The sequence below is a fragment of the Chrysemys picta genome, chromosome 7, assembly GCF_011386835.1.
Source record: "Chrysemys picta bellii isolate R12L10 chromosome 7, ASM1138683v2, whole genome shotgun sequence".
Lineage (NCBI taxonomy): Eukaryota > Metazoa > Chordata > Testudines > Emydidae > Chrysemys > Chrysemys picta.
Genome location: NC_088797.1, coordinates 4,678,752 through 4,699,813, shown reverse-complemented (window position 1 = coordinate 4,699,813; position 21,062 = coordinate 4,678,752). Strand labels below are relative to the sequence as shown.

Below are 21,062 nucleotides of genomic sequence, written 5' to 3'. Positions count from 1 at the left end.
AAAAAAGACCCTGCAGGGTGGCTGGAGCCAGGGTGCAGGGGGACTCCCTGTGCTGCAGACATGCAGCGGAGTGTGCGCCCGGTCTAGCAGGGAGAGGGGAAGGGAGCGGGGGGAGATAGAGAAGGGGGGTAGCCAGGGCTTCAACGGGGCGCTCGCCACGCGGCCCCAACTGCTGTGCCGCCTGCCGGGAGGGCTCTGCGCCGCTCCGGTCGGCTGGGAGGGAAGGACGGGGGCTCCCTGCCGAGTTTGCTGCAGGGCGCTCCTCTCCTCCGCGCCGCCACCCCCTACAGGGCGGCCGGAGTGGCAAACCAAAAAGAAAAAGAAAAAGAAAAAAAAAGGGTGACCGGAATGCCGCCCCTTGGAATCTGCCGCCCCAAGCACAAGGTTGCTCGGCTGGTGCCTGGAGCCGGCCCTGAGTTAGGAGGAGAATAAGCTAAATGGAAAGGAAAATGAAGTGAGAGAAGACACGGGAAGGAAGGAGGTGTGTGTGTGGGGAAGGATAAAGGGTAAGAGGGTTACTCACCTAGCTAATAATACATCATCCTGATCAAACCCTTATAACACCCCACCCCATCATATATTCCCTCCCTCTATAGCTAGATACACACATACCTAGATCTGTATCTCGCCAAATTCTGAAGGGTATGGGGCACTCTTGAAGAAATGCCCTAAACGTTCAATGTATGGCTTTAAATTTGGGGAGGGGGGACCAGCCTTCAAAGTTTGCATCTTTGCTATATAGGTGGGCACACCCTGAGCGCTGTGGTTCACCCTCATGTGTATTTTGCCGTATAGTCTGTGACCATCTCATCTGACCTAGTTACAGCAAACATGGCTGAGTTGTGTTTGCACATGAACAGTTTTCAAAATACAAAACCGTGCATCAGCCATATGCAGGCCCCCTATTACACTATGCAAGGGGAAGGCAGAGTTTGAAGGGGTTGCATTGGAGGAAGCACATCCAGTACTTAATTTGTGCCATGGCTTGGGCACCTCTAGGCATGGTAACTCATAGCCCCGGTACCTGTGGGCTTGCTGCATCAGTTATGAATGTAAAAAAATTGCATACGCTCTGGCCCATCTTTCATTACAAATTAAGCACGGGGCACATCACCTGCATTAACTGAGCTTTGCTCCTTCTTTCTGTGGTACTTATAAGACCCCCCCCCCATTACTGTAGAATCTGATCAACAGATTTATCTCCTGTGAGACAGGGCCCGGCTATCATCCCCCTTTTGCAGATGGGGAACCATGGCATAGAGAGGCTAAGTGACTTGCTCCAGAGCAAAACGGAAGTCTGTGATAGAGGAGGGCACTAAGCTAGTGCTCTGACCACTGGACTATCTGTCCTCTCTACAGCAAATCTCTGTGGTCAGTATGCAGAGAGTAGAGGTAGACAGAGCAGTGGCAAGGCAGGACAGAGAGCAGTAAGGTGCCAGCTGTTGGAATGTGGATGGATGGCCCCTTCCTATCCCCCACCTCCTTTCAGAGAGCATGTTACAGTCACAGTGGCTACAACAGCCTCGGAGTTGGATTAACTGTCTTGAAGCTACTTGGGCTGGCAGCAGGACTTGAGGAACTGGCCAACAAGGGCAAATTTCGGAGGCGTTCCCAGATGAAAGCGTTAGATGGTTAGGAGGAGCCATATGGTTGTTAACAGCTTTACTTGCAGCAATGTCAAGTCGCTGGTGTTTAAGTACAGCTTACAATATTTATTGAAATTTACAGAATGTGCAATAGTGGGACACACTAGATTGGCTGTCAGTGAGTTGCCAGTTAATGATCTAAAGAGGAAAAATATAGCAACGGAGTCCCTCGGGGCCTGGCTGTGCCACCCTCATTCACAGCAAGGCTAAAGAATGACTTGGACTACATGCCTGCACCGGAGAGTAAGAATCTCTGTGTGCCCCTGAATGGGCTACCTGGGTTTTGACTCGAGGCATGCACCGACTTCCTCCCTCTGCAGAGCAGGTGGGTGCAGAGAGATGGAGAGTAGGAAGAGCTTTGGCTCCAACCCCACTTACAGGCTGGTGCAAGCTGAGTTGATGCAGGATATGCTGTCATTTGTTGATGGCATCAGACTTCAGCAAATGACTCTACCCCCCCACCCCCGTGCTAGAACAAAGATGAAGCAAGGCAGGAACTGTGCCTCTGGAGGTCTTGCTGTGAGTCACCTCCTGAGGCTGCTCTTGGGTTGGAGCAACTTACGCATTATCCCTTGATCAGGGCTGTGCTTGAAGTCCAAATCTAGCTCGCCGACCAACCCCTTGCTCCCATATGCAGTTCCACTGATGGCACAAGGCCCTTGATTTGCATCACCGCCTACCTTCACCCTGTCTCTTCATCCTAATCCCAGCACATTTATGAAGATAGAGATGCATCTTGAAATGACAGATAATGAGAATAGACTGTGGCTTAATTGTGAAAATCAATACACTGAGACATCTAATGTGGAATCTCAGTCAGCCAGTGCCCGCTGTTTTCACGCCGACTAGCTGTTCCTATCCTGATCATAATAACTAATGCTGTCTCAAACCATTGTCTATAGCAGTCTTTTATCTGAAAGCATTTCCACCCATTGCAGTTCCTATGGGCATGCTGAGGCAGGTGAAGTGGGAGAGAGACTGCTGATAATTGTACCTTGGGGTCATGAAGACCTGCTCGGATCAGTTCGACACAAAAGTATCCTTAACTGAGCTTTCTTATGTGACATTTCGAAGATGGTTGAAATTGCAATCATCCTACTTCAGGGGTGATGACAGAAAGTGGCGTGCTAATTGTAAACTTGCATATACAACCCAGTTATATAGTGCACCTCATTTACCACCACATCACAGGGTGTAACAACATGTACAACATTATGCTGAAATTGGAGGTGAAGTCTCAGAACATTGCATTTAATGCAATTTAAGAAAATCAGATTAGTTGGTCGTAATGCTCCCTTCCAGCCTTAAAATCTAGGAGTCCAATACAGCCAAGGAAAAATAACTGGAATCACAGTGAATTATTTCAGTTGGCTGAAACTTTGCCTGCAATTAATCTACCCCAAGGTCTCATTATTTCCCTGGCTTTAACCACCAGCTCTGTACTCATGTTCTCTGGGCTGGCTTTGAGTGAGAGAAGAGAATGGTGCGGGGATTTCTTGCGTGAACTGCTCACCTGCAAATGTCATCAATTTAAGTTGTTCTCTATTGCTCTGAATGAAACGTTAGGTCCCGATCCCGTAATCGACTCCACTAGCAAGGAGCCCTGAGCCTGTCTAGAGCCCCGTAGCAGCAAGCAGTCACTCCAGCACATCCAGTTGCAGGACAAGTCTCGTGCTTGGGCACAGCAATGTGTATAAGAGAGGGTTGTGAGTGAAAGCTTCCTCTTCCATTAATTGTTATTGTTATGAGAGACAGGTGATTGTGGAGAAGATATCCAAACTATGGCACACCTAGTGAACTGTGGCACTCTAAGCTCCTTCTCCAGGGGGACAGCCTTGGTACATTCCATGTCACTGCAAGCTATAGAGTGGAGGACAAATTTGGATGTTGACCTTTATTGTTGGTATTCAAGTTGTTATACAAATGAAGAAGGACTAATCCAGAGCAAAGTACGGGGCTCTCTGCTGCCTTCAAGTATAGTTCAGTACCGGTTACCTCCTGGTCCAGCAGTGGGCAGGGTAGTTTCTGAGCTGGGTTGGGGAGATGGAAGGGTTTTGAGTGGGATCAGGAGAGGTCCTGAGCCATATGGAAGACTAGCTGGCGGGAGAAAAAGAGGTTTCAGAGTTGGGGGAGTGGTTCTGAGACTTGGGTAGGAAGTGGGATATTCTGGGCCTGGTGAGGTCATGGGAAAGGAAGGAGTGTTGAGCATTGGAGGAAGGATAGAATGTAGAAATTTCCACCTTAGAAAACACCAAATCATTAGGGACATTTGTTGTTGTGTAAACATGCTACTTAAATTAGCTAATTTGCATCTTTGTGGTTGATAAGCATATAACCAGAAACTTCTGATTTTACAACTGTTATTCATGGATTTAGTGGTGGTGAAAGGCTACGGTGAAGGAAGCCTGCTGTTTATCTACATGCAAGCTGCCCCCATGCACTGCCCTGCCCCAGCATGTCTCAACACTGATACGGGGAGGGGGTGAAAGGGAAGCTCAGACTTCCCAGCTCAGGAAGTTCTTGGCTTCACAGCTGAGTTTGCCAGAGAGTGCAAAGTATGGTGGTGAGTTTGTTATGTGGGAGTTGCAAACCCATTTGCACCCCCCATCTGCTTCCACCCCGCCCCTCCCGGAATGAAAGAGGCTCCCCAACTGACCTTCTCTACTCAGAATGAGCGGGAGGGCACAGGGTATTTCCTTGAACATGGGGCCTGTCTAGATGAAGTGGGGATAAGTTGACAACCCCAGTGGGAGGAGGTTTTGGGGTTGGGCTGGAGGGAGATGAGTTGATTTAGGCTGGGTTGGGTTGGTTGAATTGAGTGTATGGGAGAAATGAGCGGGTGATTGTGTGTAGATGGATGGATGGAGCGAGAGAGAGAGAGAGAGAGAGTGTGTGTGTGTGTAGAGAGAGATGGTTAAGAACCAGATTGGAGTGGGAGAGAGAAGAGGCTGGAACTGGGAGAGACCAATAAAGTCTCAGAGCAGAATGCTGCTTCCTCTACCGTCTTTTACTGTGATGTGTCTGTTTTTCACCTTGAATGGAGGAGGGTGGTGGAAGAGGAAACAGAGGAATCCCTCTTTCCTATCCACTTCCCAAGTCCCCCCGCAAAACACCCTTCCCCAGGACACCCCTCCACCCCCACCCACCAGTAGTTTTTCACTTGGGAGATCTGGCCAAGCTGCAATAGAAGGTGATGGGGTGGGGTTAGGAGGCTCTGGAAGGAAGTGAAGGCTTGGCTACCTGCAGCCCTGTCACTAGCCATCAGGCTGCTGAGTGACCCTGCCTGGCCACCCAAGCTGGTTTTAGGGCCGGTTTAGGAGGCAGGGCAAAGTAAATACATTGCACCAGGAATGCAAAGCCTGTTCGGCCTGCACATTTCTCTTCATCTGCTCCCCAGATTTACTGCTCCATACCCGCACTCCTGCTCTGCTCCTCTATTCTCCCTGTCCCCCAACGCTGGTCCTCCACCTCCCCCATCCGCTGCTCCTTCCCACTCTCCAGATTTGCCCCTAATGGCCTATGCAGAACCCCAATCTACCCCTCCATCCTCCCAGGCCCCCTATCTGTCCCTCCATCCTCCCTATCTGCCCCTGCAACCCCCTAATCTGCGCCTCCATCCATCTCCCTGCAAGTCCCCTTCTGCCCCTCCAGCTGCCTATCTGCCCCTCCCTCCTCTGCCAACCCCTTTCTGTCCCTCTATCTCCCTCTAACCCCTATCTGCCCCTCCCTCCTCTGCCAACCCCCCATCTGCCCCTCCATCTCCCTGCAACCCCCATCTGTCCCTCCAGCCCCCATCCACCCCTCCCTCCTCTGCCAACCCCTATCTGCTCCTCCATCTCCCAGCAACACCCAGCTACCCCTCCAGCCCGCTATCCACCCCTCCCTCCTCTGCCAACCCCCTTCTGTGCCATCTCCTGCAACCCCATCTGCCTCTCCAGCCCCTATCCGCCCCCTCCTCTGCCAACCCCCATCTGCCCCTCCAGCCCCTATCCGCCCCCTCCTCTGCCAACCCCCATCTGCCCCTCCAGCCCCTATCTGCCCCCCTCCTCTGCCAACCCCCATCTGCCCCTCCAACCCCTATCTGCCCCCTCCTCTGCCAACCCCCATCTGCCCCTCCAGCCCCTATCCGCCCCCCTCCTCTGCCAACCCCCATCTGCCCCTCCAGCCCCTATCCGCCCCCCTCCTCTGCCAACTCCCATCTGCCCCTCCAGCTCCTATCTGCCCTCCCTCCTCTGCCAACCCCTATCTGGCCCTCCATCTCCCTACAATCCCCATCTGCCCCTCCAGCCCCTATCTGCGCCCCCATCTCCCTGCAACCCCCATCTGCCCCCTCCAGCCCCTATCCGCCCCCCTCCTCTGCCAACTCCTATCTGCCCCTACAGCCCCTATCCGCCCCCCTCCTCTGCCACCCCCCCATCTGCCCCTCCATCTCCCTGCAACCCCCCTCTGCCCCTCCAGCCCCCATCCACCCCTCCCTCCTCTGCCAACCCCTATCTGCTCCTCCATCTCCCTGCAACACCCAGCTACCCCTCCAGCCCGCTATCCGCCCCCCCTCCTCTGCCAACCCGCTTCTGTGCCATCTCCTGCAACCCCATCTGCCCCTCCAGCCCCTATCTGCCCCCCCTCCTCTGCCAACCCCCATCTGCCCCTCCAGCCCCTATCTACCCCCCCTCCTCTGCCAACCCCCATCTGCCCCTCCAGCTCCTATCTGCCCCTCCCTCCTCTGCCAACCCCCATCTGCCCCTCCAGCCCCTATCCGCCCCCTCCTCTGCCAACCCGCATCTGCCCCTCCAGCCCCTATCCGCCCCCCTCCTCTGCCAACCCGCATCTGCCCCTCCAGCCCCTATCCGCCCCCTCCTCTGCCAACCCCCATCTGCCCCTCCAGCCCCTATCCGCCCCCCTCCTCTGCCAACCCCCATCTGCCCCTCCAGCCCCTATCTACCCCCCCCTCCTCTGCCAACCCCTATCTGCTCCTCCATCTCCCTGCAACACCCAGCTACCCCTCCAGCGCCGCTATCCACCCCTCCCTCCTCTGCCAACCCCCTTCTGTGCCATCTCCTGCAACCCCCATCTGCCCCTCCAGCCCCTATCCGCCCCCTCCTCTGCCAACCCCCATCTGCCCCTCCAGCCCCTATCCGCCCCCTCCTCTGCCAACCCCCATCTGCCCCTCCTCTGCCAACCCCCATCTGCCCCTCCAGCCCCTATCCGCCCCCTCCTCTGCCAACCCCCATCTGCCCCTCCAGCCCCTATCTGCCCCCCTCCTCTGCCAACCCCCATCTGCCCCTCCAGCCCCTATCCGCCCCCCTCCTCTGCCAACTCCCATCTGCCCCTCCAGCTCCTATCTGCCCCTCCCTCCTCTGCCAACCCCTATCTGGCCCTCCATCTCCCTACAATCCCCATCTGCCCCTCCAGCCCCTATCTGCTCCTCCATCTCCCTGCAACACCCAGCTACCCCTCCAGCCCGCTATCCGCCCCTCCCTCCTCTGCCACCCCCTTCTGTGCCATCTCCTGCAACCCCATCTGCCCCTCCAGCCCCTATCTGCCCCCCCCTCCTCTGCCAATCCCCATCTGCCCCTCCAGCCCCCATCCGCCCCCTCCTCTGCCAACCCCCATCTGCCCCTCCAGCCCCTATCCGCCCCCTCCTCTGCCAACCCCCATCTGCCCCTCCAGCCCCTATCCGCCCCCCTCCTCTGCCAACCCCCATCTGCCCCTCCAGCCCCTATCCGCCCCCCCTCCTCTGCCAACTCCCATCTGCCCCTCCAGCTCCTATCTGCCCCTCCCTCCTCTGCCAACCCCTATCTGGCCCTCCAGCCCCTATCTGCGCCCCCATCTCCCTACAATCCCCATCTGCCCCTCCAGTCCATATCTGCGCCCCCATCTCCCTGCAACCCCCATCTGCCCCTCCAGCCCCTATCCGCCCCCCTCCTCTGCCAACTCCTATCTGCCCCTACAGCCCCTATCCGCCCCCCTCCTCTGCCACCCCCCCCATAGAATCATAGAATCATAGAATCATAGAATATCAGAGTTGGAAGGGACCTCAAGAGGTCATCTAGTCCAACCCCCTGCTCAAAGCAGGACCAATTCCCAGCTAAATCATCCCAGCCAGGGCTTTGTCAAGCCGGGCCTTAAAAACCTCCAAGGAAGGAGACTCCACCACCTCCCTAGGTAACGCATTCCAGGTGTTTCACCACCCTCCTAGTGAAATAGTTTTTCCTGATATCCAACCTGGACTTCCCCCCACCGCAACTTGAGACCATTGCTCCTTGTTCTGTCATCTGCCACCACTGAGAACAGCCGAGCTCCATCCTCTTTGGAACCCCTCTTCAGGTAGTTGAAGGCTGCTATCAAATCCCCCCTCATTCTTCTCTTCTGGAGACTAAACAATCCCAGTTCTCTCAGCCTCTCCTCATAAGTCATATGCTCCAGACCCCTAATCATTTTTGTTGCCCTCCGCTGGACTCTTTCCAATTTTTCCACATCCTTCTTGTAGTGTGGGGCCCAAAACTGGACACAGTATTCCAGATGAGGCGCTCACCAATGTCGAATAAAGGGGAACGATCACGTTCCTCGATCTGCTGACAATGCCCCTACTTATACAGCCCAAAATGCCGTTAGCCTTCTTGGCAACAAGAGCACACTGTTGACTCATATCCAGCTTCTCGTCCACTGTGACCCCTAGGTCCTTTTCAGCAGAACTGCTACCTAGCCATTCGGTCCCTAGTCTGTAGCAGTGCATGGGATTCTTCCGTCCTATGTGCAGGACTCTGCACTTGTCCCTTGTTGAACCTCATCAGGTTTTTTTCTGCCCAATCCTCTAATTTTGTCTAGGTCCCTCTGTATCCGATCCCTACCCTCTAGTGTATCTACCACGCCTCCTAGTTTAGTGTCATCTGCAAACTTGCTGAGAGTGCAGTCCACACCATCCTCCAGATCATTAATAAAGATATTAAACAAAACCGGCCCCAGGACCGACCCTTGGGGCACTCCACTTGAAACCGGCTGCCAACTAGACATGGAGCCATTGATCACTACCCGTTGAGCCCGACGATCTAGCCAGCTTTCTATCCACCTTACAGTCCATTCATCCAGCCCATACTTCTTTAACTTGGTGGCAAGAATACTGTGGGAGACAGTATCAAAAGCTTTGCTAAAGTCAAGAAATAACACATCCACTGCTTTCCCCTCATCCACAGAGCCAGTTATCTCATCATAGAAGGCAATTAGGTTAGTCAGGCACGACTTCCCCTTCGTGAATCCATGCTGACTGTTCCTGATCACTTTCCTTTCCTCTAAATGTTTCATAATTGATTCCTTGAGGACCTGCTCCATAATTTTTCCAGGGACTGAGGTGAGGCTGACTGGCCTGTAGTTCCCCATCTGCCCCTCCATCTCCCTGCAACCCCCCTATGCCCCTCCAGCCCCCATCCACCCCTCCCTCCTCTGCCAACCCCTATCTGCTCCTCCATCTCCCTGCAACACCCAGCTATCCCTCCAGCCCGCTATCCCGCCCCCCCTCCTCTGCCAACCCGCTTCTGTGCCATCTCCTGCAACCCCATCTGCCCCTCCAGCCCCTATCTGCCCCCCTCCTCTGCCAACCCCCATCTGCCCCTCCAGCCCCCATCCGCCCCCTCCTCTGCCAACCCCCATCTGCCCCTCCAGCCCCTATCCGCCCCCTCCTCTGCCAACTCCCATCTGCCCCTCCAGCTCCTATCTGCCCCTCCCTCCTCTGCCAACCCCTATCTGCCCTCCAGCCCCTATCTGCGCCCCCATCTCCCTACAATCCCCATCTGCCCCCTCCAGTCCATATCTGCGCCCCCATCTCCCTGCAACCCCCATCTGCCCCTCCAGCCCCTATCCGCCCCCCTCCTCTGCCAACTCCTATCTGCCCCTACAGCCCCTATCCGCCCCCTCCTCTGCCACCCCCCCATCTGCCCCTCCATCTCCCTGCAACCCCCCTATGCCCCTCCAGCCCCCATCCACCCCCTCCCTCCTCTGCCAACCCCTATCTGCTCCTCCATCTCCCTGCAACACCCAGCTATCCCTCCAGCCCGCTATCCGCCCCTCCCTCCTCTGCCAACCCGCTTCTGTGCCATCTCCTGCAACCCCATCTGCCCCTCCAGCCCCTATCCCGCCCCCTCCTCTGCCAACCCCCATCTGCCCCTCCAGCCCCTATCCGCCCCCTCCTCTGCCAACCCCCATCTGCCCCTCCAGCTCCTATCCGCCCCCCTCCTCTGCCCCTCCAGCCCCTATCCGCCCCCCTCCTCTGCCAACCTCCCATCTGCCCCTCCAGCCCCTATCCGCCCCTCCCTCCTCTGCCAACCCCTATCTGCCCCTCCAGCCCCTATCCGCCCCCCTCCCTCTGCCAACTCCCATCTGCCCCTCCAGCCCCTATCCGCCCCCCTCCTCTGCCAACTTCCATCTGCCCCTCCAGCCCCTATCCGCCCCCCTCCTCTGCCAACCCGCATCTGCCCCTCCAGCCCCTATCCGCCCCCCTCCTCTGCCAACCCCCATCTGCCCCTCCAGCCCCACCCCATCTGCGCCTCCCCCCGGGCACGCCCGGCTCCTCCCCCCCCCCCCCCCCCCGGATCGGGGCACGCGGAGGGCACGGGGGCCGTGGGCAGCAGCTCCCCTTGGCTCACGGGCACGTGCACAGGGGGAAGGGGCGGGCGCGCGGGGGAAGCGAGCTGGGCATGCGCGGGAGGGGCCGGGGAAGGGGGTGGAGGGAGCGCGCGGCGGTGGCTGCCCCGCCCCCTGCGTCCCCGCACCACGGTCAGCGGCCCGGGCCAGCGCGCGGCGGCGCTGAGGCAGCGGCTGAGCAGCGCCGGGCAGGGCAGGGTTAACCCGGCGCGGCCTACGTCAGCGCCCCCCCCTCTCCGCCCCGCCCCGCCGGGGAAGATGCTGCTTTCGCTCTTCGCTGCGGTGACAGCTGGCAGCAGCCGGGCATCGTCCTGCCGCTGAGCCCCGGCGCGCTCCGGGTTTGCAGTGCCAGGGGGCTGCATTGCATTGCATTGCAAAGCCCCCCCCCCCGGCTCGGGCGCTGCAAGCGGGGAGCGGCGCGTGCGAGCCCCGAACCCGGGAGCGGCGCGTGCGAGCCCCGAACCCGGAGCGGCGCGTGCGAGCCCCGAACCCGAGAGCGGCGCGTGCGAGCCCCGAACCCGGGAGCGGCGCGTGCGAGCCCCGAACCCGAGAGCGGCGCGTGCGAGCCCCGGGCGGGGAGGCGAGCGGCGCGTGCGAGCCCCGGGGCTGCGGGCGCTCCATGCCCCCGGCCGCTCCCTGAGCCCCCGCCGCCCAGTCGCTCCCCCCGCAGCCCGGCCGGGCCGAGCCCCGCCGCCGGCATGTTGGACCCGTCGTCCAGCGAGGAGGAGTCGGAGGAGATGGTGGAGGAGGAGAGCAGCAAGGAGGTGCTGGCCCGGCCCCCGCCGGGCTCGCCTCTCGCCCAGCCGCACCCAGCGAGAGCTCCGGGCCGGGGGCCGGGGCTGCAGCCCGGCGGCCGGGCCGGCGGCGGCGGGGCGGGCGGCGGCAGCGTCCGGCCTTCCAGCCCCAGCCCGTCGGTGGTGAGCGAGAAGGAGAAGGAAGAGCTCGAGCGGCTGCAGAAGGAGGAGGAGGAGAGGAAGCGGCGGCTGCAGCTCTACGTCTTCGTGATGCGCTGCATCGCCTACCCCTTCAACGCCAAGCAGCCCACCGACATGGCCCGCCGGCAGCAGAAGGTACGGGCTGGGGGGGGCAGCAGTGCCAGGGAGACGGGGGCACTGCCATTGCCTCGGGCAGTGTCTGGCGGGCACCCCGTGTGCCCGGCGCCCACTGGGCAAAGGCTGAGTGGGGGGCTAGCAGGGCAAGGAGGTGGCGACCAGGGGCTGAGGGTGGGTGGCTGTGCCAGTGCTGGGAGCATCTTGCAGCTGCTGTTTCTGCAGGGGCTCGGGAGGGGCCCAGCCAGAGGCCGCCTTGCCCAGGGGTAAGGGAGTGGGAGGCGGCTGGGCTCACACTGCTTCCCCCTGCTCCGGAGGCAACCCCAGCATGCAGCAAGCCAGGCCAAGGCAGAGAGGGAGGGTGGAAAAGGGGCAGCGGGGAATATAGGAATGGAGACAGGAAAGTAAGGGAGCCTTGGGTACCAAGAGCCCATCTTCGCTCCCTCCTCGCTGCACCTGCCCCTGCTGCCCCAGTGGTGGTGACATTGGAAATGGACCAGCCCTGCTTCCAGTCAGATGGCCCCTGTCCCCATCTGTCTGCCTTTTCCCTTTGCCATATGTAACCGCAGATATGGCCAGGGCCCCTTCAGCTTTTAAACACAGTCATAATATTGCTAATAATAATGAGAGAGAGGGGCCCAGGCAATGATCCCATTCCCTTTCACTCCTCTGTCTTTCTCCCTAGCCTTCCTTTTCCAAGGGATTCAGCTGGGCCCGTCTCAGGGAAGCAGTCCAACCATTGATCTAAGAGAGATCTAAGCAAGGGTTACTTTGCCCCAGTTGCTTACAGTGCTTGTACCGCTGTGAGCTCCAATTATTGCATCAAAGCTTTTGTGTCCCTGCTGGAGGAGTCCCAGCCATCTCAGTGCAGCTTTGATGCCTAACAATAACAAACCATGCTCCGCATCAATTCGGCTCACTTGTTTTCTTTCAAAACAGTCATTAAAAACTGCACCGCTGATGATTTTTGCATAATTCCTTGACCAATTATTGCACCTGCGGAGTTGGGTTTTGAAAAACGTCACTGGCCAGACCCCTGATGGAAATGATCAAATGCATAAAAATGCCTGTATTTAAATAACATTAAGGCCCACAAACAGTTCTGATAAATTTAAGAGCAATTGAAATGCATTGGTTGCGTATATACGTATGTTACATTGCAAAGGAAATATTTACCCTGTGGCCGGTCAAGTTGTTGGGGGAGTATAAACTTATGTTTTTTAAACACAGGTTTAATTTATCCACTCCTAATAAAGATGTTTTCTTCAGATGCATTGCACTCCAATGTACATTCAGATACATACGAATCTTTGCAAAGATGCATCTGAAGATTAGATATTCTGTTTATGCAGTGTCCAGATTGTAAAGTTTGGAATCTTGGCCATTTAAAGATTTTTGTTTTCCCCCCCACACACACCCTAAAAAATACAGGAGATTTGACTGTACTGTTAAATATGTGCTTGTTAAATTTATATTTTACCTAATTCAAAGTGGTGTTTGAGTTACATGTATGTCAAAAAAATTAACATAAGCGTATGTGTTTGCACTGTCGTATTTTTATATATACACACACATGCTCTCGCTCTTTACTTCTCTGTTGTAAAGCACTTCAGAATCAAACTAGAAACTTATATTCTAAGTTTCAGCCTGTAGTAAATGTTCATGGACAAGTTACAAATATGTTACTAATTACCAACTGAAGAATATATGAAAATAGAGGTTTTACAATGGAAGTGCTGACACAACATAACTATACCTTTGTGAATGCGTCACTACAATACAGCAGTATATAGCACTTCCAGACAAAAGAATAGGAAAGAACACCTCATGTGGAGTCTAAATCAGGAGGTACAATACTGCAGTGAATTAAAAGAAGTGTTATTGACTCTTACAGTTATGGTGGATTTATCTGCTAGTTCTCCGTCTGTCAGATTACAGACCAATACAGCAATTTGGGTTTTGGAGGGCAGTTAATTCCCACAGGCACAGAACGCATTTCAGTCAAATGCAGCTGACTTTCTTCCTGAAGCAGTCTGAGTAGAGAGATAATGGGACATGACTATATGGAATGTCTCCCTGCTTTCCCCCCCCCCCCCCCGTAATTTAATTAAGTTTATTGGCTCTGTAGTTTTGGACCTGATTCTGTTTTGCATTTACAAAGCATCAGTATAAACCAGCAAGATTTCAGGACATATTGAGTAAACAACATTCATTCAGTCCGGTCACACCACAAAGCTTCTATTAGTCATTGGTGCATGAGGAGGTAGAAATGAATATCTGTATCACAAATCATCTGAAGGCAATATAGATAGCAATCTGATGTTGATGCAACATTGAATGGCCCCATGCTTTGTTGGTTGAGTGAAATACAGTGATGATGATATAGCTAGATTTTTATATTATGTTTTTTTTTTATTGCAACTCTTCTAGTAGGCTGTGGACATATATTTAGTTTTGCCACCCTGTTTCCTTTAGAACTTCTCCACATTAGAAAAAAAAAAGGGTGGGGAATGTAACCTAATCACTAGTTTTTGTGTAGCTGCAAAAGGAAAAACTAGATTTCCGTTAAAAGTGAATTGCTAATAGAAATTAGCTTTCCACAGGAACCTAAAATATTTTGAGGATCTGAAAATTAATGTAGAGCAGGGAATAAATCCTATCACATGAAAAAAATACAGCACTAACAAGAAGAGAAAGGAAGATAGGAAAAAACCAAAAGGGGAAAAAAGCCTATAAAGGCAATACAGGTGAAACAAATAAGTGGAAGTAGTGGGGGGGGGGAAATGATAAAGTGGAAAACAGAAAAGGGGATCGTGAAGTTAAAACAGGACTACAGAAGAAAGTGAATCACTTTCTGTCAAGAAGAATAATATGAGAAAACATATTTGGCCTATTTATGTAAGTAGTAAAACAACTGTCAAAATAAATGAGTTGCAGTGCATTTAAAAATAATCTCCTATCCCATAATAAGAGTTTGGGAAACTGAAGAATCTCTATGGTTTTCCTTGACTGTATGAGTTCACTTTCAAGAATAGTTACATTCTGTTTTTCTACTGTATATTCCTCAACTGTGTTGTCCCAGAGATTCCATGGGATGGAGGCTAGACTCTTGGCTCAGGCAAAAAAACTCCCATTGACGTCAATGCAAGGATTGCCTGAGCAAGGCGTTAATGACTGGACCACAGGTGAACATAGGTGCTGGATCTAGGGGTGCTGCTGTACCCCTGGCTTGAAGTGGTTTCCATCATAGACAGGGTTTACAGTTTGGTTCAATCCTCTCGGCACCCCCACTATAAAAATTATTCCAGCACCCCCTGCATGCGAACTGTTGTTATCCTGACAGATTGTTGTAGAAAAGGGAAGTGGCGTTTTTGGTGTTTTTCTGTCTCACTTGGCTATGGTGCATCATTAGCGAGAGAACAAAATGTGGAGCAAGTTAGACTCATTCCCTGTCTGGCCAGTCGGGGTTGGATGTTTGTCACGATAGTGTTGCTGGATTTAAGTCTTTCTGGAAACTTTATATTCATTCATGTGTTTATTTAGAAGGACTTTTGAGGTCCTGACTCAAAAACATGCACCTCGAGACAAACTGGGATATACCCAAATACATTTTCTTTCCTAGAAGAAAAAGGATTCATTTTTTTTCAAATTCTTGTTGGATCGGTTTCCCTATTTTACAAGAGATTGATCCACCACTTTCTTTTTTACGCGTAATTTGCATTTTACCCCTTAAAAAGTTTGACATCTGGAAAGGAGTTGACCAGATTTTACAAAACCATAGTTTTTAAACAGCAAGACTCCTCTCCTCTCCTCCAGTATCGATCAGAGTTTAGAGTAAATGGAATTAGTCTAACCCTCTCCACCTTTTCTCAGAATCATGCAGCAGGGCAGGCAGGAACTGTGTCACACTAGGATGAGCAGGAGTGTTAGGTTTGCTGAAAGGGTAATAAGGGAAGGGTTTGCTTCATTACACGCACAGGGGGCCCTGGTGATTTTATTGGAGTGGGTTAGAGAACAAAGGAAATTAAATATTTCATCCCACAAGAACTTCGTCGGCCCTTGGCTTGATGAATGCAGACGGGAAAGTGCTGCGTTACTAAGGGACTGCCTTCCACTTTCGATACTCTGTGGTAAATTCCGTACATCTTATAGAACTATATATATCTATAGAAACCCTAATGAGTCTGATCCCGCAGTCCTCGCTCAGGCAAAAGCCCCCTTGATTTCCATGGCAGTTCCACTGGACTGCATTCTGCTAGGTCAGGCATGATATTTACCAGCTGCAGCTGTGATGGTTGAACAGTGTTATGGCAGCAGGGAACTACGAAGTTGGAAATATTTAGGCCCTTAGGATGCAGTCCTGAAGTGGCAGGATTATCGAAGGTGCTGTGTAACCTCCCTGGGTCGGGCCCTTCATTGCCAGTGAAAACAGCGGCTTAGAACATATTTCTGGTGGGGTGGATGGAGCCATTAGGCTCAGCCCAGAGTAAGGGACAGTGCACGCTGCTGCATGTTCCCCAGGATAGGCCAGGAGGAACTGTGCATGGGGGTGGGAGAAGTACTTTGCCACAGCCCTGTTCAAGACACAACACGCTCCTCTCCTTCCACCCACTCGGCTCTGCGGGGGCCACAACTTGCTTTTGGTGGGTGTCAGGCACAGAACCCCTGCTCTCCCCCACTGTTTCCAGAGTACAGGCCATTTAAATGGGAGCAACGTAAAACTCAGGATGTGCCATGTTATATGGGGTCTATTCAGACTGCCTGGGCTGCTTGCCACCTCCTTCAGTTATTTGTTTACTGCTACCTTAGAAATAAATAAAAAAAAAGAGGTAAATTGATTTCAATGACATTCAGACAAGTTGCAAACTCAAGGTCTTGTGTATGCTGTGTAGACATTAAAGATCCCAGATACTTTTCTGAAGAGTTGGGATTCCACCCCGCCCCCATCACCAAAGTGCAGGTATGTGTTATACTTATATAATGCCTGGCTGCCATCCTCCACCCCAGAGGTGGCCGCATTACAGTAGTGTGGTATCTGTACACTGTAGTTGCTATTTATGTAGCACCATGGATATGCATAGTGATCTATAAATAGAAAATGTAAGTTGTGAATTGTTTTGAGGTCCTTCGAGGTGAAAGGAACTATATAAATTTAAGATACTGTCATATTGGCAAGATAATTATATGCAGTTATGATAAATTATAACGTATAGCAAAACAAAGAATCTCGTGGGAATGTATGACTGCACAGCCTTAGATGACGGTGCAATGCACAGACAGTAGAGCAAGTATTCCCTGTTTATGCTATAGTCAGAATTCCTCTTGGAGTTTGAAATCGAGTGTATTTATCTATTGCTGCTCCCCTAGGATACTATTTTCAAATCACTGATTCTTGATCCGTTTCAGGGACACAGAAAGGTGTGTTTATCAGTATATTCAGACATAGATTAACTTCTTTATCCTTTCATTTATTTGCTACATATGACCTTCACGTTAGTCGATGCAGATATCTGTGGTTTAACTGTCAATCTTATTCACATTTTATTTTAATGTTCTAGAGGGTGTTTAAATTTCTTAGCAGCTTGCCTCAGACTTTTTTTGCCTCATTTGATTGTTGGGAGAAGAGTTAAGCATGGGATTTCCCTGCACCCAGTTGAGCATGAATCATATAAATCCCTTGTCGAGGCTCATGAAGGGTAGGGGAGTCAGATGGCATATATCAATTTAGGAGGGATTTGTTCGAGGCTTCGGTCCAAGCTGTTGCTTTTTTCCTATGCAACCCCTGACCTTTTGCCCCCTTCTTTCAGCATAGCTGTGTTCCCTGGCACACGTTTGTAGCCAGCTGGGGACACTTTTGATAAGACGCTAGCTAACACTTTCCTCCGAGACTGAGAGCACCACCTCCATGACTCCTTGAAACCCAAACCCCAAATACGTGAGGTTAAACGGGAGACGCCATATAGCTCAGTTCATTCATTTGAACAAGCATAAGGCGAGTGAAAGATGGATGGATGTTAGGGTTATCAATGCCACATGTTCTGTATTTTATTTAGAAAGCAGCAACGTGAAGGACTCTTTAGTTTTTTCTAAAATGTAATGAATCCATTAGGCGAGACATTAAAATTAATGAATATGTTAACAGTGGTATTAAACAGACGCCTGTGTTTTTATGCAGTGTAGGTGAACAGGCAAAAGGGAAATATCTAGCGATGTTGTCATTTCATAACAGTATAATACTGTAGTGAAAAAACAGAGGGCTTGATTCAGATTACTGTGAATTACTCACTTCAGTAGAGCTACTCTGGATTGGTATCGGTGTAGTTATGTGATGCTGTAAGGTATTTCATTATTGTTCTGGCCCCTGTTCAACACAGCACCTAAGCATCAGCTTAAGAAGCAGCACTTACTGATTTGTTGACTAAGGATGGGTTTATGCCCATGCTTAAAGTTAAGTATGTGGGGAAGGTGAATCAGGGCCTGAAAGGCCAGTTAAAATACATTTTAAATATCAACTTCTGTTTTTCATGCATAAATTCAGACTGCTATAATAACAGAAAATCACAAAGCTAGTGCAATGTCTGGAGTAACTAAATCTTTCATGGATCTCCCAGACAGCATTGTAGATCCTGCGAGAAAAGCCTTCCACCATGAGTAGACTTGCTGAAGACACTGATATATTGTGCTTCTTGGACTGAGCCGCGAGCAAGGGATGCTGTGACGCTGCCCTGCACCAGCAGCAGCCTTTGGGTGGAATTGTGACTTGGTGTCGGATTCCTCCCATCTCTCCACTCTTGCTCCGGGGATGGAAGTAGTGTACTGCAGCTCTCGAAAGCAGCTGCCTACTTTCCTTCATACCCCAGTCAGCTCCGCTGGCCCTCTGCCGTCAGCAATCCCTCGGAGTTTGAAGATGATTGTTTTCCATAGAATGAGAGCCAGTTATTGCTGGTGGATCCACAGGTGGCGAACGAGACTGATCCGGGATCCACAGATCTTGTCACAGTTGGGGCAGACATTTCCCGGTGGAAGGAGCAGAGGTGAATGGTTGAGTTGGGCTGCAGCATGTTTTTTCCTCCTTTCCAATTTCTCTTTTTTCCTGTTGTCTTTGTTGGATCTTAAAATACTGGGATCCCTGCCACAAGGTCCTTTTCCATTTTGGTCGGTTGAGGGCTTAGGTTTCCCATGAGTTAACATCAATATTGCACTTCTTTATGTTGGCTTTGAGGGTATCTTTGATGCTGGCCAGCATGTGGGAGGTGAAGCCAGTGTTCCGTCCACTTCCTGCCTGGTCTTTGACCTCTTTGTTCCCTGGGAGGAGCATCTACACCATAGCTCCGGTGTTCTGCAAGGAAGTGTGTCCAAGATCCAGGTGACCCTGACACGGCCAAGCAGGGGGATGAGAGGGAGCCCTTATGCCTCGGTGCAGCTGCGTTAGAGGTATTCACAGTCTAGCTCACACGATTAAGGCTGCAGGACTAGTCTTTAGATTGGTGTCTAGTATTCTGCTGAAGAAAACCTTGGATGACTAGTCTCAGGGTATGTCTTTGCTGCAGAGTTCACTCAGGTGGTCAGCACTAGGGTCTGAGCAACCAGATTAGCCTAGCCTGGTTGTGAGCGTCCACACTGCAAAGCTGCTCTTGAGTTACTGCATCTACCCTTGCGCTGTACTCGCCTCGTGTGGTACTAGGACTTCTGGGGTCATATCCTGTGGTTCTTAGCACTGCAGTAAACTGAGACGCGCTCTGTGTCTTTCCCAGTGAATTGTGGGAGGAGTTGCCTATCCTTCTAGGCTCACAAAGGGAATTGTGGGAAGACATCGGAGAACTAGTAGCACTGAAGTGATTTAGCCTGTGTCCTCACTGCAGAATGGGCAGATGACCAGCCCGAGTGAAAGCAGCATGGGAGCTTTAACTTATACCCCAGGCCAACCTGATTGTAAATCCCTGGGTTAGAGGTGGCATCTGAGTCAGACTAACTCTGCAGTGAAGACAAGCTGTCAGTTCGACGAAGGATCACTGCTTGGAATACGTTTACATGGGAGAGGAAATACAGCATGTTTGCAATCTGGAATTTGTGCAGAGTGAAAAAAAGAATATGAATGCTGAATGCAAAGTAGTACCTGGAACACACAAAGAATCAATAGTTTCACTTAAAAACGTCTGTAATTTATTTTGCTGGCACCTTGTCTTAATTTAATTGGAGGGTATATTAAATATTTGTCATGCTTAGGCTTTTTTTTACACTTTATAGATTATTAAATTATTAAGAAGAGATTAAATACCTTGTAAACCTGTTATTCGTTTGACTGTTTGAGATTTGTGGGTTGCTGATCAGTGGGCCAAGACTATTGCCAGCATCTCTGTGAATTAATTAATTCACAATGTGTGGAATCTCTCAGCCCAGAGACCTGACTTAACTAACAGTTGTGGGGACTCTCTGGATGGTTCAGTTTAGTTCGGCGGTTAAGTCTACCTTTAAAAATACTATTTATAGACTTGCTATGCATAGTCTAGACACTCTCCCTAAAGCAGTTTGCCTTTTGCATAACTTGTAATTTCTTCTGCTGAACTATGAATGACAATTTCATTCCAGCAGACAGTGGTCTGCAGTAATTTACCTGTATAGTATTTGTGTTATATGTGATGCAGCCTTACTCTTTTATAGGTTATGTCAAAGGAAAATATAATGACTGTGTTAGCATTAAAAGCATTTAGTAGCAGAAACATCAGCCATCAGAATCATGGTATTAGGATACTGTCACTGAAACCTTTCATTTGCAAGAGATGCTACAAAATGCTTGCTAAAGCACCCTCCATTTTTCGTTTTCTGAAAATGCCACTGTGCCATTACCCAGGGCATAGACGCTGACTCCATGGGTGCTCCACAGAAAAAAAATAAGTGAGTGATCAGCACCAATCGGCAGGCAGCTCCCCCCGCCCCCAGCATCTGCCAGTGGCCCCGCAGATCAACTCCTCCCCCTCCCTCTCAGCGCCTCCCGTTATTTTGTGGCGTGCAGGAGGCGCTGGGCGTGGGGGAGGAGCGGGGCTGGGCACACTCAAGGGAGAGGGTGGAGCTAGGTGGGAAGAGGCAGGACAGTGGCGGAAAGAGGTGGGGTGGAGGCTTGGGGGAAGGGGGCGGGACCAGGGGCAGAGCAGGCGGTTGAGCACCCCTGGCACCTGGAGGAAGCCGGCGCCTGTGACCCAGGGTACAATCTGGACTGTTGAACAGCTTTGTCCCCTCAATTCTGCAACTGGGAGTGCCTTTTACACTGCTTCTATGTGAGAGCAACCACTCCTGGTCTGTTCACACACAGCCTCTAGCATGTAACTCACTCCCAGCTCTGCTGTAGGAGTGCTATTGCCAGCCACTCTCGAGTTACGCTGCAGAGCAACACCAACGAATTCCCAGTCCCAGACTTCCCCCAGAAATAAGAACGGCCATGGTAGGTCAGACCAAAGGTCCATCTAGCCCAGTATCCTGTCTGCCGACAGTGGCCCATGCCAGGTGCCCCAGAGGGAATGAACAGAACAGGTAATCATCAAGTGATCCATCCCTTGTTGCCCATTCCCAGCTTCTGGCAAATAGGGGCTAGGGACACCTTCCCTGCCCATCTTGGCTAATAGCCATTGATGGACTTCCATGCACTCATCTAGTTTTTTTTTTAACTCTGTATATAGTCTTGGCCTTCACAACATCTTCTGGCAAGGAGTTTCACAGGTTGACTGTGCATTGT

At 51.8% G+C, this 21,062-nt stretch overlaps 1 protein-coding gene across 21 annotated transcripts in view; it reads left to right on the top strand.

Annotated features, from left to right (window-relative positions):
* The first annotated feature begins 10,541 nt into the window (after positions 1–10,541).
* Positions 10,542–21,062, top strand: part of CADPS (calcium dependent secretion activator) — a 354,315-nt gene continuing 343,794 nt past the window's right edge. For 9 of the 21 annotated variants that reach the window (XM_065550675.1, XM_065550670.1, XM_065550662.1 and 6 more), the window contains exon 1: positions 10,851–11,353. In XM_065550675.1, coding sequence (XP_065406747.1) covers positions 10,982–11,353 — 372 coding nt within the window. In that variant the 5' untranslated portion in view covers positions 10,851–10,981. Of the gene's footprint in view, positions 11,354–21,062 lie in introns of all 21 variants that reach the window. The other 12 variants (XM_065550676.1, XM_065550671.1, XM_065550669.1 and 9 more) reach the window with 3 other exon arrangements.